The following is a 19,062-nucleotide window of genomic DNA, read 5'->3' as shown; positions in this document are numbered from 1 at the left end:
AATATCTCAAAATTCAAAGCGATGACCTATATATTTTTACACATCATTCGATTGCTAGTGATACCAGCTACAATTTTCGCTCAACTACCATACCTGCACAATCAAAAGAAAACATTAAACAATCTATGAATTTATAAATATATATGAATTTTTAATTTTTTTCACATGTTTGTATATAACTCAAAAATTAAAGCGATGACATGTACATTTTTTTTATTCAAAATATTGGAATCATTACCAGAAACAATGTATTGATGATAAAAATTATATATCCGTTCAAAGAATCTCAAGAAATTTGGTACAAATACAGGGAATTTCTATTATTGGGAAAATTTTGCAAAAAATAAACAAATCGAAACTATTTTTTTATTATTTTAGTTGGAAATTTATTATGAACAAAATTTACAAAAAAAACTAAAACTTGGATTTCACTGAATATCTTAAAAATTTTGGTAAATATACCTAAAGTCTAAAAATAATTATGTTTTTGTATTGGACAAAAGATCTAAACAATTTTTATGCACAACCCAAGCGGAATTGATAAGTACTAAAATTAGTTTTTTTTATGTTTTAGGTTTTCCGTAAAATCTCAAAAAATCGGTAGAAGATCGGAAATTTCAAAATTTCTGATATATATTGCGTTCCAACGTTTCTGCAAATCAAAATGAAAATATTGGAATCCGTTTTGATTTCATCTGTTTCAAAGAGACGTAGAATTTGTTTCTATTAATAAAATAAATTTTGTGGCATAACGATAATTTTAAATTATTTCAATGGCTTTGTACAATAAGAAATAGAACCTAAAATTATATGAATTTCATATACTAACCCATGGCAAAAGAAACCAACTACAATATAAAAAATATTGCTTGATTTTTGTTTTACAAGCAATTAAGAACAAAAACATATATCTTAAATTTTCCGCTATCCTAAACAACATCAATTATAATCGATAGAATATTAAAATTTAAATATCACAAACTTAGAAGTATTTCGGAATGCATAGAATTCAGAAAAAGTAGAATTCTGAATTTAGCACAAAAAATCACACGAAATTAAGTAAAACTTGTTTTTATCCACCTAGTTGTGTAATGATGCCATTCTCATATCTCTCTTATTCTCATATAAAAAATGTATTCTTCAAACAGTTTTGTTTGATTTTTGAAAAACATGAAAGCTAGTGCATGAACTAGTGTAACCTACAAAATGAAACAGTTCTCAAATCGGTTAGGCCATCTTTCTCAGTGAAGTGAGTTCCACTATTTCAGGTACTTATTATCGCCCCGAATATTGGCTTTGCAGCAGCCTTTGCGATTAGCACCAACCAACCAATCTATTTGCAGCTTACAGTTGTCTTCATCTCGAAAAACAACCTCTTCGTTTGAATGCTTTTTACTGAATGAAACTCTGCACCTATGTTCTATCAGAACTAATTGGCTCAAATGACATGTTCCCCTAGTTATTTGGAGATTCGTGCCTTGCCGTAGCTTTTCATCAACTTCCTGATGGGAAGGGAAGGGTAAAAGGAACATGGAAGGGAATTGGGAATTGGGTGAGGTGGGAAAACAGAACAAAACATAAAGAAATAAATCGTCCTGCATCCCCGAAAGGATGCTGAATTTTAGTAGTTATCATTTGCGTTTGGGTTGTGCATAAAAATTGTTTAGATCGTTTGTCTAATACAAAAATATAACTATTTTTAGAGTTTTAGGTTATTTACTAAAATTTTTAAAATTTTCAGTGAAATCCAAGTTTCAGTTTTTTTTTGTAAATTTTGTTTATAATAAATTTCTAACAAAAATAATAAAAAAATATATGTCATAAAATTGAAGTGTTTTGATTTCATGTTGTTTGGCAAAATTTTTCCAACAATGCAAATTCCCTGTATTTGTACCAGATTTCTTGAAATTCTTTGAACGGATATATAATTTTGGTCGTCAATACATAGTTTCTGGTAATGATTCTAATATTCTGAATCAAAAAAATGTACATGTCATCGCTTTAATTTTTGAGTTATATACAAACATGTGAAAAAAAAAAATTCATATATATTTATAAATTCATCGATTGTTTAATGTTTTCTTTTGATTGTGCAGGAATGGTAGTTGAGCGAAAATTGTAGCTGGTATCACTAGCAATCGAATGATGTATAAAAATATATAGGTCATCGCTTTGAATTTCTAGATATTAACGATCATGGTAAAAAGTCTCACCTTTTCTTAGGTCATCTATCTACAGTTTTCATTATAACTTTGGGTAGACAACCCTATTTTTAGTTTTTTTCAGTGCATTTTATTTGTGGAAGTAGTACCTTTTCAATGGTGAAGTTTTGAAGATCGGTTGACTAACAACAAAGTTATGACTTGGTAAAGTTGAAGTTCTCAATATCCGATTCACGATGCAGGTGCCGCATGAATGCAGATAGTGCACGTTTTGAGCTTGAAAAAAAAACTTGGAACGGGAAAAATCTGATTTTCATTAGTTTTTTCTAAAAGATCGTCAACAATGATGTACTTAAAATAATCTACAAACTTCACAAAATTCGAGGGTGAAAAATTTATAGAAATTGGTCAAGTAACAACTATGATAACTCAAAGTTACCGTTCCAACTTTTTTTGAGACTTGGTGCTTTGCGTAACTTTTTAAGGCTTAGTGTTTCGCGTAACTTTTTAAGGCTTGGTATTAGGAGTGTTAAAGTCAAAACTATGATTTTGTACGAACAATCCTCCATTTTGTAAAACCTCCCCACGTTGAGGTCTGGCATTTTACAAGTAGAAAGTATGTGAAAAATTTAATATAAATGGTGCAGTAGTTTTTGAATGGCGATGGACACGTACTTTCAAAACCTGCTTTCGAGAAAAACACGTTTAACGTTTTTTGTCTATAAAATCGAAGAAAACAATTTATTACTCTAGGGAGCTCGTAGGGTCTAACATTTTTCAAAAGTGCTGAACTGATTAAATTTTAGTCCCTAGCTATAAGGCACAACTATTTTTTGGGATTGCAGCCCAGGAAGGTTTATTTTTACTGCATATAATGAGCTCTAGTTCATAGCAACCGCATTCTGGTACAAATCTTTTATCTTGATATAAAACAATCACATTCCGTTTTAAATTTTCTATAGATTGATTTGAAATGGGTCAACCCGTTTGCTTTTAACATTAGTATAATGGTATTTCGGCATAATAGGACCCCAAAAACAATAAAAGTAGGTTTACAATTTTCCCTACACAAAAATCACAGAATTGCGGAAGCAAATGATGTCTTAATGGTAATAACCAAATCATGTATAAGACTGAAAAGTCACCACTTGGGGCTGAACACCCAATTTTAATCTTGATAATTTACCAAATTAACGGTATTTTGCACATTGACTTTATGCTTAATAGGTATTGAGTATAAAGCCAATAAACATGCGATGGTATGTTTAGATATCAAACTATTTATGTTGTTCGAATTTTTTTTTGGATTCAACAGTATGTAACCGGATAGTTTTTTTTTTGTTTCTCATTTGTGATTGATTTTTAATAATACAAGTAATAACGTTACACCCATTCATGTCATATACTAAAACCATTAGTTAGAGAGAGATCTGCTATCTGCTATTGACTCAAAGGGTAAGATGAATTGCGTAGTTATAACCATCAGTATTGCACATTCGTAGACCAAATTTTCGATGATATTAGCGCAGATGCATAGATATTCACCCCGATTCTGAAATCTGACGGATTTGTGATACGAACGAATCTACACTTTCGTTCGAGTTCGAATTTTGCATTCTTTATTCCGTTCGACTTGTATGATTCGATCGACTCTCGTTCGGGAACACTTGAAATTTCGAACACTAACCATCAAAGCTGTCAACACTACTTACACGTTCTATATTATTTATATTATTCATTTCTCAGTAAACGAAACCGTCACACTTGTATAAACAAATTAGAACGATTCTTCGAACAGAAGTAATACATACGCAAGTCGATTGAATAATGTTCGAAAATTGAACAACTCGAACGAATGATATTCGCGTTCATACCCAACTCGAACTAATGATTCAACTGGTTCTATAACATTTCCCCGAAAACCATTCTCCAGAACATAAAAAACCGAAGCTTTTTCCCCAGAAATTTATTGGCCAGAAAGTACTAATCTCCAGAAATACAAACTCTAGAAAGTAAGAAAATCCAGAAAAAAAATCCCAGAATGTACCAAAGTCCAGAAAACCATACACTCGAAGGCATTACCCAAGCAACCAGAAGTTCCACAATTACTTAAAAAATCCACTTTCTTGCTGCTTAAAAGTACATGCTGAATTTTTGAGAACTTGAAAGTACAGATCAAGTTCCGCGTGAACTTCCTCGCTGCATAGAAGCTGAACAATGTATTTTTTAAGCAGTTTAGAAGTTCGTTCGGTTGCGTCGCGCGAACTTTCAAGTGTGGATAATTACTTAAAAAATAGGCTGCTTAGAATGTTATTGATGAACTTTGTGAGCTGCTTAAGCCAAATCAGTCCCTTTTAACCGAACTTTTGGTTTGGTTAGTTGGGTAGTCGCTAAAATAGTATTATTGGTATAATATCTTTTGGCATGATGGTTATTTGGCATAACAGATCAACTTATGCTGCTTAATAGAATTTGTTCTAATTTACTGCGATTTTTAAAGGTCTAATGCGGCTACGCCTCATCGTTTTAAATGACCTGCTGTCCGACCTCGCTGCCGCTCGTTCGGACTTAACTGAGGGATAGCCCCTAGCTTTGGGTAATCCGGGCAAACGCACGCAACTAGACAGAGGTGATTTCTGCGGGGGCGCTGCCCCCCCGCAGTGGCCGGCGCTTCCGACGGCGGGTCGCCGGCGCACTCGCGGCCTTCGGCCGTCTCGACCTGAATCATCTATGACGAACACAATATTGTGTAAGCATTAAATAAAATAATTATATAAAATGGTAGTGTGCTATTTACTACCCTTTATTACTAGACCGAATTAACGACGAAAGGTTAGCAATTTAAAGAAGCTATGTTTGAATTTAAATAAATATAGCTAAATAATTTCATACCCGTTATATAATTCGATTATTTTTTATCAAACTCGTTATTTTCATTACTCTCTTTTTCAGACTAACAAAGCTTGAAATAAGCATAGTTGCCTTGGAAATTACAGTTAATGAGTATTCACGAAATTTTCGCGAAAATTATTTTTGTTGGACTGGTTCATTCTAGTCAGGCGCGTACCCTGAAAAAAATTGCGGGGTGTGTTTTCATAATATTGGGGAGACCGGAGCTAAATCGGACACTTTTAAGAAATTGAAAAAAACATATATTAAAACTGGGTTTTTATCGAAATCATTTCTACCACGTCATCTCCAAGCGCGTTTACAAAGTCAATCTATGAATTGAAATATTAGCAGGTTGATAAGATATTTATGCTGTCCAGTTTAACAACGTGTCCGGTCTAGCCCCTGTATCTCCTAGTAATTTCTTAAGTTTCGGAGGAGGGGTTTAATCTCTCCCTCCATGTATACGCGCCGGATTTTAGTAGATGCTTTTCTGGTAAAAGATCTGTTCCTATGTTGTTTCTGTATTATTTTCCATTATGGGGAAACAGTTTCTAGGTATTTGCCTCCTCTGGGAGATGGTATTCTGGGGAATGGTACATTCTGTTGTATCTCTTTCTACTATTTGATATCTTCGTGACTACTGTTTTCTGGAGAATGGTACATTCTGGGAAAAATACTTCGTTGCTTTCTTTTCTGGAAAATGGTTTTCGAGAGATTGTCGCACAACCATTCAACTAATTAAAAAAAAGTATTGATACATCTACTCTACTAGAAATCAGTAACCAAAACGAAATTGTTTTATTGAAATAGGTTGACATTAAACTATAATTAATCATAAGGTTGAAATCAGACTTTCAAACTAATCAGAAAGAAAGTAGATTTTTTGTTTAAATTATTCCCAACAATCAGATACAACATGCTGATCGATATTTAATAAGCACATAGAAGGGATTCAAATGAGTTTATATGATTAAATCTCGTAAAGGCATTTCAAGCATTACCTGAATAATAAAATAACTCATTTTGTCGAGTTGAAATCATTCGGAATTCATCTATAAATTAGGATGTTAAAATAGAAAGTTAAATGTAGCTAATTAAACAATTATAAAAGCATGAAATATATTATGTGAAGTACCTAAATATTAATATCAACAGTTGAAAATTTTTAGCAATAGTATAAAACTAAGATATGAAGGGCATTTCGAAGAGTTCTACATTTGAAAGTCATCACAAATTGGCACAAGTAACAAACTGCATAGAAGTGCAAAGATTTCCATTCCACATAGATTGTCTACGGTAATAACGGTTCTATTGTACTTTTATGGGCAGTTTACTCTATATTCTTATTAGTCGACAAGATTTGCAATCCTCTTACAGACTATTTACAAATGTGCCTTATAATAGACTAAAGCAGTTACCTGAGATACAAAATAAAATCTTATATAGACAAGGCAAATTTCCTTGCCTTTACAATTACTTATTCTGTGCAACTTCAGAAACTGCATTCTACAAAGCAAACGGACTAGTATCGCATGAATGAATAGTTAAAGATTTGGGACAATGTGCCAAAATGAATATTTAATCACAGAATAAAATACATTGCGAAGAAAATCAAACCTGCACTTTGCTCTACTTGTCCGGCTGGGAGTTCGTCGTACTGGGTGAGTTTGACGATTGGTCCATATCAAATTGTGGTCTAGTTGGTGTTTGTGAAGCCGAGTTCGAAGACGGTTCAGAATCGGAGTCCGTCTGTCGAACGCTACCAGATGCTACTGAACGTCCCGAAGTTTCCAACGGGAATACTTCCATGGGTGGATAAACGTGTGGCCGGTTTTGTTGTGCGTTGAAATTTTCATCGTTTTCCGCGCTCCTAATACTGGCCGAATTGGGGGTGTTGGATGCGGACCGCCTGTGACACAAGTCTGATGGTGGCGACCAGGTTGTCGAGTAAAGTGGTGAAGCAAAACAGTAACTACCACGGCGAGTTCCAGCACCGTAGCTCGGTTGATAACTGTCCGTTTGCCGGGGATTGTAATAGGGTGATGTAGCCATGAATTCGTGTGAAGGTGTACAACGGGTACTGTAACTCGGTTGGTATGGCGTTGTTGACCCCCATATGCAATTGTTCCTTGTTGGGGTCGCAATGTCCGAATAGATATTTCGATGATTTACGTATGGTGTTTGAGGATTGTACGTATCACTCCATTGTGCCTGGCTCGGTGTGAAATCGCCTTTGATGTAAAGCTGGAAAAAAATTCGAATAAAATATCTAAATTGCTAGTTAACTGGTTCTGTACTACCTGAATTGGTCGCCGGAATCCTTTGCTCAAATGTCGAGGTATACCGAGCGGATAACTGTGACTGAAACCCACTTCAGGACTTAGCAGAAAATCATGAAATCTATTAGGGAAAAACTCAATGTTTCTGTAGTTTTCAAAGATAGTATCCTGAAAAAATTAAGAAAAAGATTTTTTGATCGAATTGAATTTACGTTCTATGACGAAATATTTACAGTAAGTTTTTTCTTCTTTTTGTAGCTAGCCCAATTCTGAGCTTCCAGAATTAGTTTCCCACCTGGTCGCAAATGGTTGAACATTCGTTTGAACGCAGTTTTTAACCCACTGTCACCGAAATTAAGATGGATCCATTTGGTGACAGATAAACACAATATTAAATCGTACTGTTGGGTGTCGTAGGTAATTAGCGATTCGTCCTTCAAGACGTAATTCATCTGGAAGTATACACCATTCTAAATGAACAACTTACTTATTTAAAAGAAAAACGAAATAATCTTACCGTTCTGAATGTAACGTTGTTTGGGAAAAATCGGTCCGGTGAAACTAAATCCAATCGACACTTCCTCGCTCCAAGGTTGCTCAATGAAAGCGGAAACGAAATCGGAAAATATTCCGCTTTTCCTTTCCTATGATCCTTCTTCTGCTGCTGGTTATGATGGTGTTTCCCATGTCCGTGTCCATACCGATTTCCAATGAACTTGCGTCGATGACTTTGTTTGACTTTCTGTCTCAACTTTTTGGAAGATTCTGCGACAGATTGCTGGGTTTGTACATTTTTGTCTGGGATTATTTGTTCTTCATCTGTCGGAGGAGGCTTAGAGTCTTTATGAGCTTTGTGACTTTCTTTCTTGATTTTAATATGTTCTTGAGGGACTCTAACGTGTGTTGTCAAATTTCGACGAGCTTTGCCAATTAATTTGCTGTCGATGTCAATACCCGTAATACTTTTCGTATGCAGCATTTTTGCTACGGCAATTGTCATCAAACCGACATTGCATCCAATATCAAGAACATCCTTGTCGCGAAAAAGGTACGGATTTCGCAGGAACACCTTTAATCGAACATCAATGAACTCGTTTAAATTTCGGTACCCATAGTACCGATCGTAGTTACCATAATGATACTTTGTGTCTTCTTGAGATTTGGTTTTGCCACTTGGTTCCGGAGCAGGATCTTTAGAGTGCTCTTCATTTGTTTGTAGATGGGAAATCTCAGACGAATGAATTAATTCCGTACTCACGTCTAAGTCTGTAACACCTTGTTTGGTTGGTGGATCATCACTATTAGAAGTGCAGGATTGTGTTCTTGTGCGATTACGTCCACCGACAGGTAGTGTTGGCCAATGACCACGTTTCCAAGCACCAGGCTGTGGTACAACCGGACTAACAATTTTATCCATAGAATCCATACGTCGCACTTTATTCTTACTTGTACATGTACTTTCGCTTACTTTACGCTTTCTGCAAATTTCCAAGTCCAGTTTTAAGTTCCGGCTGGTTCGATCGCGATCGCCAGTATTACCACTCTCCAATGTGTGGTCAATGTCTTTACTGCTAGTCCCAGTTGGTGCTTCCACTTGAGCCTCCTCCGCAGTAGTAGCCTCCGTTTCTGAAAGACTTGTACCCAACGGCCCACTGATGTTACCTGTGCTGCTATCCCAGCTTTGATTATTTTTGTCGGATTTAGATTTTCGTTTACGTTTGTTTCTGGCCCTCTGTTTTTTCTTCATCGGAGAGCAGAGTTGCATTTCGTATTCTACAGAATCTACTGGATCCAACAGGTGGAGAGGATCGTTGATATTTGGCGGTATTATGACTTCGATTTTATTCTTGTAGTGTGGGGGTGTCGGAATTGGAGATGACTTCGGTGTAACAGCATTTTCTGATTCGTTTTGCAAGCTGTTCAAATTCAACGGATCGGAAATATTTCCTCCTAACAGAAACTTCGTCGGAGGAATAATGCAATCCTTCCGAGGCCGTTTTTCTGGCAAGAAAAATTTAGATACAGCCTGTAACCGTTTTGTCCTAACCTGCATCAAACTGTTGGGATTTTTGTTAGAATGTTTACTCTTCCCGCCACTCTGTTGAATTTTTATGTCCACATTACCACTGGATTGGTTTTGTTTGTCGTCCCCTTTGCCACTACCTAAAGGACAATCGGAGCTCTTCTGGATGTCTTTTTTCTTTCCACTGCAGTCCTTTTGATTCCTTCTGAACTTGTTTAACTTCCATTTCTTATTTTTATTTTGATGCCGCGAAAAATGCTTGTTCTGCTTTTTATTGCCATGTGACCGCGATTGCTGCTGATTTTGGCTCGCACCATCCACCTTTCTTACATTATTCCCTTCGCCGCGAACGGCTGCAAAAGCATGATGTTCTACTACACATATCTTTGCTGCTCCACCACCTTCTCCTGTCGCTGTTTCGTCCGTACCTTGCGACACTACCACCCCAAGTCCCTCCATTCACCAATTTTGGACAACGATGATGATGAAGTGAAGCGTTTAGATATGTGGTCGTTATTAGGCGCTCTCTTGTCGGTGATGCGCGTAAACACCGCTTGTGACAATACCGATTACCGCCAGAACACTCAGTGATGATGAATATATGCGCGGCTAGCCGTTGCTCGATGGCACCAATGCTGTGATCCAATCTAAAATCAGGAGAAATGAAAAAAAAACACAAATTGAATATCGTGCATTGTGATTCATAAATCATGTACTTTAAAGAGTGTGGGGTAGGTTTTTTCCGTAAGGTACTTCAGTTTTTTTTTTGCCAAAACTTTAGCTTCGCTCAAGTCAACCATATGCTATTAAGAGGTTAGGTACAAAGTTGCGGATAAGGAAAGGCCAATGTATTCTCATTTTTTTTGAATTTAAATTCAGAAAACCCAGTAAGAATAATTTTTCAATTTTTTGATATGACGTGACACTATTATCAGTGTAACTTTACTCGACGAAAAACGGATTCGGAAAAGATAAATGATTGAAATATAGAAAGTAAAAATTGACGAAAAATACATCATTGAGGTTAAACTCGAACATGCTAACTACCGGCTTGTTCATTAATACTATTCTTCGAAAAAGCCATACTGTAAACATCTAATGTATTGTGTTTCTAGACACGTAATTTTGCTGGAAAACAAAGTTTTAGAAACCAGTTTTTCAAGCAGCTTTGCATTAAACCCTTAAAAAATAGCAAACTTAGATTTCTCTTCTGAACTTTGCACATAACCCCTTAAAGTTATTCCTAAGACTAACACCACTTACTTAAGCTTAACATCATAGAATGTTCGAAAAACGATATCTGTAGAGATTGTTTTACGTTTGCATCGTTGTACATTGTTCATCGAGCTTACGCAAAAAAGGTGAGTGAGCAATGTTCGAGTCATAACTGGAGGGCGAGAATACGAACAAAACTGACATACTTATTTCTCACTCGCGAGAATACAAACATAACTGCAATGCTTTTTTCTCGATTGCGTGAATTTTGCAAATTTCGCTTCCAGAATTGTACGGGGCATGAACTAGAAATTTCGCAACTGGAACTGATGCAAAATTAAGGTTCCAGATCATGAGTACAATTCATGAATTTAGTTCTGGAATTCCATAACTGAAATCATTTTCAGAATCCTGATTCCAAATTTAATTATTGAACTGAATACTGATAATTCTAGAAACCAAGTTTCGAATTCAATTTCAACATGCTTAACCTGAATTCTGAAAATGAACACAGAAATTTAATTCAGGAACTAAATTCTGAAATTGGATTCGGGAGATACATTCTGAAACTGTATTTTGGAATTAAATTCAGGTTCAGAAATCGGTTTCAATTTCTAATTCGGAGTTCAGATCTAAAGTTTTGTTCCAGGATCCAGATCTATGATTCATATTTTGAATTCTGTTCTTAGCACTGTTTGTAATGGTATGTATGGAATGTAATGGTAATAATTGTAATAGTAATGTAATAGTGGTAATAGTAAAAACAATAATAATAAAATAGTAATATCAATAATAATAATAAATGGGTTTACCTGCTGAGTACTTGAAACGCATAAAATCTCAACCGGGCGTTTTCTGATTTTTGGATGTTTTTTTTACATACTTATCTTATTTGTATTATTCATTCGTTTCTTTTCTTTAACCTTTCTGGCATTCTGCATTGAAGCAATAACGCAGAAAAAGTAGTTCAAAAATACTGTTGTTATAGCGACGCGAAAACTCGAAGCGAATGCTTCTTATTTCATCTTACTTTTGAATTCAATCTATCGAGCAGAGACAACAGATCTCACTGTAACTAATGGTTTCCGTATATGAGATGACTAAAGGAGCTGAGATAACTAACTCCGGATGTTGGAGCGTAATGCAATCGACATCTTATTCATTCGCTTTCACATCTCATCCAAGTCAGTCGATAAAACAAAACCGCTTACGTTCGGGACGGAAGAAACCAAGTACAGTATTGTGTAGTGAACAATAGAACGATCTCGAAATGAGTGAACCAAACGAACAAACGCTACCACCACTACGAAAGAATACAATTTTTGTTGACTGCAGGCTGTGCAAAATCCGACCTTCGATACGATAACTTGAAGGCTTGCTTAGGGAGCAAATGCATCTTGAAAATCAGCGTGTGCATTTACTTCAATGCAAGTATAATGTTGTTTACATCCAGTTTTATAATGAGTTGGATGAAATTCAATTCGCTAAAAACAATAACAATGCGCACATGTGGAGCATGAAAACATCAAGTACAACATATATGGAAGATGGTGCTATAGAAGTGCATGTGCATTATCTACCATCAAGCGTCTGCGATCCTTATATTCGCAAAACTATGTCCCAGTACGGAGATTCTTTCCATCGAAAAGAAAAGTGGAAGAACTTTTGTTACGCATGCGTTTGAAGAAGGCTATACCTTCTTAGGTGAATTTCGACCAAGATACAAGAATTCCGTGCAAATCACTTGTTACCTATGACAATCAGATGGCCACGTGTCACTATTGCCAAAAAGGCGGTCACTATAGTAAGCCATGTGAAAAACTGAACAAGAAGACATCTGCACCAAAGGACATCAGCGCTCACTCCACATCATCCCCAAAAACTCCAGTACATCGGAGGCAGCCATCAACAACAATGAAACTTGCTCCTCAACGAAACCAGTTTTGCCCCATGTGCACCTACTGCTGGTTGAAGGTGACTGCACACCTCGCCTGTGACTACGTCAAAACCGTCATCCGGGTGCGAAAAACGCAAGCACGCGTGATAAGTTTTCCTCATTGTTTCCAAAAGTTTGTAAAAAGTTAGATACGTTTAGCAGTCAACTGACTAGTTTTGGAAAAAAATCCTGTGATTTGTATCACTGCTATATATCTGTTTGAAATGTTCGACACTCTTATTCCTGTAATCCCGGAACCGGAATGCTTAAGATGAAATTCAGAAGCTTCCTTTGAGATCTTAGCATCTCTTATTTGAATCTTATTCTGTGAAAATCGGTTTAGCCATCTCCGAGAAAAGTTAGTGCACTTATTTCCATATTTTTGGACATTTTACCCCATAATTTCGGAATCGGAAGTCGGATCCAAACAAAATTCAGGAATTTTCTATGGGACCACACAACTGGTTCCAAAAATGAGTGATCGGAGGCGAATGGATGCTTTTCTAATTCAATTGTTCATGAAAAAAAATGATAGAAATGATGTAACAGTATATAATTATTTTCCGTTGATATCTAGAGAAATAATGTGAAATCTGGAGATTGCTGTAAAAATAATGCTAAATCCGTACATTTCACCCGGTTTATCCGTGAATCCGTGGAAAAGACAGATATCCGTAGATCTTCGGATGAATTCGTAGGGTTGGCATCGCTGCTTCTGATTCCTTACAGAACAATTCTATTTAATTTAGTGTGTAACACTAAATAAATAACATCAAAAGGATAAATTCATATGTCACATAAAATATTAGGTATATGTCTGTGCATGAACTTCAAACCAACCAGACGGGATTTTATCAAGTGAACAATCTGAAAATCTATTATTATTTATTGGAATTAACAAAACAGGATTAAATGCTATTCCGTATCGTAGGTCTAACAAATGCCTAACCGAACTTGTTTCCATAAAACCTGTTTTAATCCACCTAGTGGTGTAATGATGCCTTTCTCATATCAATCATACTATCTTATATAATACTGTGGTATTCTTCAAAATTTCGATTCTCAAAATCGATTATTAAAAGAATAACCGAAATCGGTTTGTTTGACTGTTGTCTACTGATAAAAACTATCAATTGGAGAAGATTCGAGGTCGATTTAGCAAAATTTTTCCGTTTTTTCACCCTTTTCAGTGATGGTATTAAATTTTTAACACACTTTACTCTATATTTCCGGATCCGGAAGTCGGATTCGGATGAAATTCAGAAATTACGTATGGGACCACAGGAGACGTTCATTTATTTTTTGCACATTTTTAACCTCGGAACCGGAAGTCGGATCCAAAAAATATTTAGGAATTTTGTATGGAATTACAAGACCTTTCATTTAAATCTAAGTTTGTGAAAATTGGTTCAGCCATCTCCGAAAAAAGTTGGTGCACTTTTTTTCACATTTTTTTGCACTTTTTACCCCATAATTCCGGAACCGGAAATCGGATCCAAATAATATTCAGGTGTTTTGTATGGGACCACAAGACCTTTCTTTTGAATCTCCGAGAAAAGTTAGTGTAAAAAAACGTTACATACACACATACGCACCTACACACACACTCAACCCTCCGGGCCTCGGTTCAAAAGTCGGTTTTCACAGTGATTGCATAACCTTTCTATATGGGAAAGGCAAAAAAGTGAATCATACATTATTTGAATAATCCCACATTGACGTATACAATAAACCACACCAGTTATTGAAACAGTTTTTTTTTATTGTTTCAGTACAACTGTCACGACTAATCATTTTCACCACATTAATAGCTGCAAACTGGTATTTGGTAGTGCGTTTTTGAATGACTGAATTTTAATCGCGACAAATATATGCTTTTTTATGCACCAGTCATATCTAAACTAAATTATCTAGGTTTTGTCACAGTAGTTTTACCATATAAGCCTTGAAAGCCGAGATATTCGATGAACAAATAGAGGTATGCCATTAGAAACGTTGCAGTTCTTCAATCCGAAAAAATACAATTCGAGCGGTAAACTCAATGAATCATTCTGAAAATTTCACAGAATATTGTAAACTAAATTTCAAAGACATTGTCAGGTGGATTTTTCGATATTCAGAATAGTTTCAAAAAAAGTTTCTTTGAAGCGAAAAAATATCCTCTAGTGATGTGGACCACCTATTCTTTTATATCTGCTCCTGTAGATCGGTGTAATTGCAGAAAATATCTTGTTTACACAAGATATTTATAAAATGTCCTAAGCTTATTTATTCTATAAAAAGATATGAAATAGGGTAACGGCTCCAGTAGTCATCTCAGCTCCATATACGAAAACCATTAGTTAGAGTGAGATCTGTTGTCTCTGTTCGGTAGGCAAATTGGTACACTAACATATATTTTCGCAAACCAAAACCACAAAATTAGGCAAATCGGTTCAGTATCAACGAAGATACAGCCATATGAAAATACTGTTCCGACTGTTTTTGAGGCTTGGTGTTTGGTGTAAGTAAAATAATCATGGTTGGACGAGTGTTAATAAAGATAATGAGAAACGAGGAAATTAGAGCTTAAAGAAAAATCCTGTACTTACCAAAAATATTTTTAAACCTATCTTTCACAAAATATTCGAATATATAATCTATATATAATAATATCTACAGAAAAAGAACTACTACTGTCAATGTATTTCATCATTGAGACACTTTTCCATATTTTTTTAAACTCAAAAGATTGTGTAGGAGAGCTGCAGACCCGATTTTCAATTTTGTCCATTTTGTCCCACAATTGGGCAAAATGGTTAAAAATTACACTTTGAGACAAAGGTCGTAACATGATATTATTAACAATCATAGAGAAGAGAATATATTCATATGAATGTGTGTGACAATTTCACACCGGAAAAAATGCTCAATATTTACCTTTTAGCCCGTCTCCATCCCGCCTTTTTTATTTTCTATTAAGGTCACACCATTTTCATGTTAAAACGGATAAAAAAAATTTTCTTTAAAATAGACTTTATTTTTAATATAACTTCATCACTTGACCGAATTCGCTAATTTTTTAAATGTTATTTAGAAATGTCTATAGTTTCTAGGAAAAATGCGTGTGCATGATAAAGTAAAAGTTTTGTGCTTGAAAACGATAATTGTATGAGTTTTTATCGGTTTTCATGGTTCGCAGATAGAGGGTGCTTTATTCTTTCTGGAGAATGGAACTATAAAGCGCGAAACTGTCATTCCACTTGTTTACTTAAGTTTCTCGCTCCGTGTTCCATGCCAACAAACAGGACGATACTTCAATTGCTAGCAAAGAAGTGCGAAACTATTTATTTTCTTTATTTTAGATGGTTTCCGAACCTTTTACTATTGGAAATAGTAAATGAAACGATAAAATTACCCGCAGATTTGGGTTAGTCGCGGAAATTTTACGAAAAATGCGCAAGGGCGTAACTTCATAATTCACACAGGAAGCATAAAAGTAAACGAATCAAAAAAGGGCAAAACTCTTATGTTGATTTATTCTGTGGATATAGAAGGAAAGTGGTGAAATTTGCATGCCTTTTGAAGATAATTGCTGTCAATGTTGGGTTCGCCCTTCTATGAAAAACAGCTGATATAGAAAACAGGTACAGTATTCGCTCGAACTTTGGAAAACTTCTCTGAGGCCGCGAAGCCGAGTATCATATACCAATCGATTCAACTCGACGAACTGAACAAATGTGTGTATACCAGCGCCGCTATTAATGGGCCCGGGGGCAAGATTTTTTTTTGTGCTTCTAGCTAACTGAACGTCTTTTCTTTGCTTATTGCTGTAAATAGTTTAAATCAATATAATTATGGAATTGCTTTCAACTTGAAAATTCTGCCATCATCTGGTTTTCATATGTCATATTCGATCGATTATGTTGCCAAAAACGAACCGTGCTAAAATCGGTCCGAGGCAAAATATCATGCTGTACACAGTCTTTTGAGTAGTTAGAAACAAATGTATGTAACAGTATAAAAAATCTTGTTTTATGTTGCTCCCAAGCATTTCTTTGCCAGACATCGCTCAAAACCTTTTAAATAAAGACAGAAAATAGACTTTGAATCAAATGACATTGGCTTCGGTTGACATCGGTAGTACTGATTTTTAGTATAAGTAGGAGGAAAGTAACTGTACTGTAATTTTCAGTGAATTTTCATGAAAACTGTAAAAAATTTTCCACATTGATAAAATCATTTTTTCGGCTGATGTAATACTATCGGCGGCACGATTAAAATGTGATAACCGGCGCGCTGATCATCGTTTTCTTAAATTGGCGGCGTGTCGAAATTATCGGCGGCGGCGGCGTGGCGCGGCGGCGGCGGCGTGGCGCGGCGGCGCACAGCTCTAGTGTGTACGCAATTAAGAAGCGTGTTTCTCAATGATGACTGGGCCGATTTGAATCAAACTGGTTGCAAATGAAAGGTGTTCCAATTTTCCGAGTTACACAAACTTTTATTTCAATATTTACAGTATTTTGATAATATCTGTCGCAAAAAAAATTGTTCCAAATTTAGAAACCAATCAAATGAGTTGTCTATTGTAAGAATCTGTCAGCTATCCAAATAGTTGGGGTTCTGAACGAAGCACGATGAAATGTCGCTTGGAAACCAAATTTGACACAATCTTCAATACAATTATTTCTGAGTGGTCGAAACATTGAGTACAGTACTCTTCAGCATAGTATTTTGGCTCGATTTGTTTATAATACGGTTCCACAGAATATAACGATTATTGAAGGAAAAAAACATGTGGATAGATGAAAAAGGTATCATCCTACTGCAAGGAGGATTGAACGCGTTTTCTGGACAACATAGTAAAAAATTAGCAGTCAAAGTTTTCTTTTTTGAGGTATAATTTTTTGAACATTAAATTTTAAAATTTTCCGGTCTTGCATTCATTGACCAAATCTCAAATTGAAATTTTCAAAAGATCATATCTCAAAAACGGGAAATTTCACAACGCGAATTTTTTTATGTTATGTAAAAAATATAAATTTCCAAAAAACGCCCTCTATCCACAAACCATGAAATCCCTATAAACTTATACAATTAGCGTTTTCAACCACAGAACTCTTTCTTTATTAGCGAATTCGGCCTAATAATTCAAAAGTTATAAGTATTGAAAAATAGTCTTTTTTGAAGAAAATCAAATTTAATATATATTCTTTCTTAATTATTTTAACAAAAGACAAATGAAATCATAGATTAGTACCCAAAATCACCTCACTTCTTCCATTCATCATTTATATTAGGTTCATTTTGTTTTTTTTTTATGTGAGGATCTGCTATCACTTTGCCATGCATTGTATTGGTTGAAAGCATAAGATGAGTATACGGAGTTTTAGCGCATTTTGCGAATCTAGAAAAGCGCATTTTTAAAACTATTTTTGTTATATTACTTTCTAATGCCGAATGGCTCCGATTACATCACAAAGCGTTTACTTAAATCCGAACATTTAGAATAATGCAGTGGATCGACTAATGAGATGACTACTGCTTCAATTCCACTAACATTTGTCTTCCAAGCAACGCGTGGTTGATCTCTCTGCTAGCGTTTATTTTTTGCATTGTATGTTTCCAGACGACTGAGAGAAGCTTCTACTACCGTTATATACAAGATATTGACAACTTTTTTAAATTTTTTATTTTGATTACGATTCGAAATGTCAGAAGTGATAAGCAAATTAAGCTAGAATAAAATACTAAACTATGTAATTAAACACCTATAGTGTTATTTTTTAAAAATATCAGCATATATTATAAATATCTGTTGTGTACGTATTTAGTAATTTTGCTCTAGCGAAGTATGATCCATCAGGAGAATAGGAAGCCGTCGCATCGAATCCCAAAATATATAAACAAACAAAAACAACACAAACCTGTTTCTCTCCGCTCACTAGTAGTGTTGATTAGCAAAACGCACGAAAATGAATCGCTCTCTTCAATCGTACAATTCGCTCTTTTTCTCACACGATGTACCGTGCTGTTATTGCATGTATAAAATATTCGCTCCCCCAGCATGAATAAAAAAAACAGCAAACCTTTTTTTGCTGACTGTTTCCACTCACTGTGCACTATACTGTAAGTCACTGTTAAGCGATAGTTGAAATTTTTTTCCTAAAACTGAAAAACTTAATAAAATATTGTCATTCTCTTCGAGAGAAAACCTGTTTATATCTATTCGGGGTTTATCTTTTAATTTAAAGCAGAATAACACTGAAAGCTAACAATTCTCGGACAAATGCCTGACGTGAACCAACTGCACGCTTCGAACTCTTGGCACGAACTGACGACTGGTACAAACGAGAGCGAATTTTACCGTCTACTGTGTAGCAAACTATGAAGTTTTCGTATGAAATGTACTTATTCCGGCTCATTATGACAGCGATCGAACCACTGGGCAGTATAGAAAATATAGAAAAATGGCTGCTTTGTCATCATATGGCAAGATTATGTACAATAAAATGTGTCAATACTTTCGACAGTATATTCGTTACACTGGTATTTAGTTACACAAAAGGATAGCAT

The 19,062-nt window shown here is 35.3% G+C and overlaps 1 protein-coding gene across 1 annotated transcript; it reads right to left on the bottom strand.

The window, feature by feature from the left end:
• Positions 1-6,288: 6,288 nt before the first annotated feature.
• Positions 6,289-18,806, bottom strand: LOC131436335 (7SK snRNA methylphosphate capping enzyme bin3). The gene is made up of 5 exons (XM_058605002.1): positions 18,414-18,806; positions 7,851-10,003; positions 7,567-7,785; positions 7,355-7,501; positions 6,289-7,298 (listed from the first exon to the last, which is right to left on the bottom strand). The coding sequence occupies exons 2-5, from the start codon at positions 9,813-9,815 to the stop codon at positions 6,684-6,686; spliced, it is 2,946 nt and encodes a 981-aa protein (XP_058460985.1). The 5' UTR covers positions 9,816-10,003; positions 18,414-18,806; the 3' UTR covers positions 6,289-6,683.
• Positions 18,807-19,062: the final 256 nt, after the last annotated feature.

This window comes from Malaya genurostris, chromosome 3 (genome assembly GCF_030247185.1).
Source record: "Malaya genurostris strain Urasoe2022 chromosome 3, Malgen_1.1, whole genome shotgun sequence".
NCBI classification, from domain to species: Eukaryota; Metazoa; Arthropoda; class Insecta; order Diptera; family Culicidae; genus Malaya; species Malaya genurostris.
The sequence above is the reverse complement of the archived record's forward strand: the minus strand, read 5'-3'. Positions and strand labels throughout refer to the sequence as shown.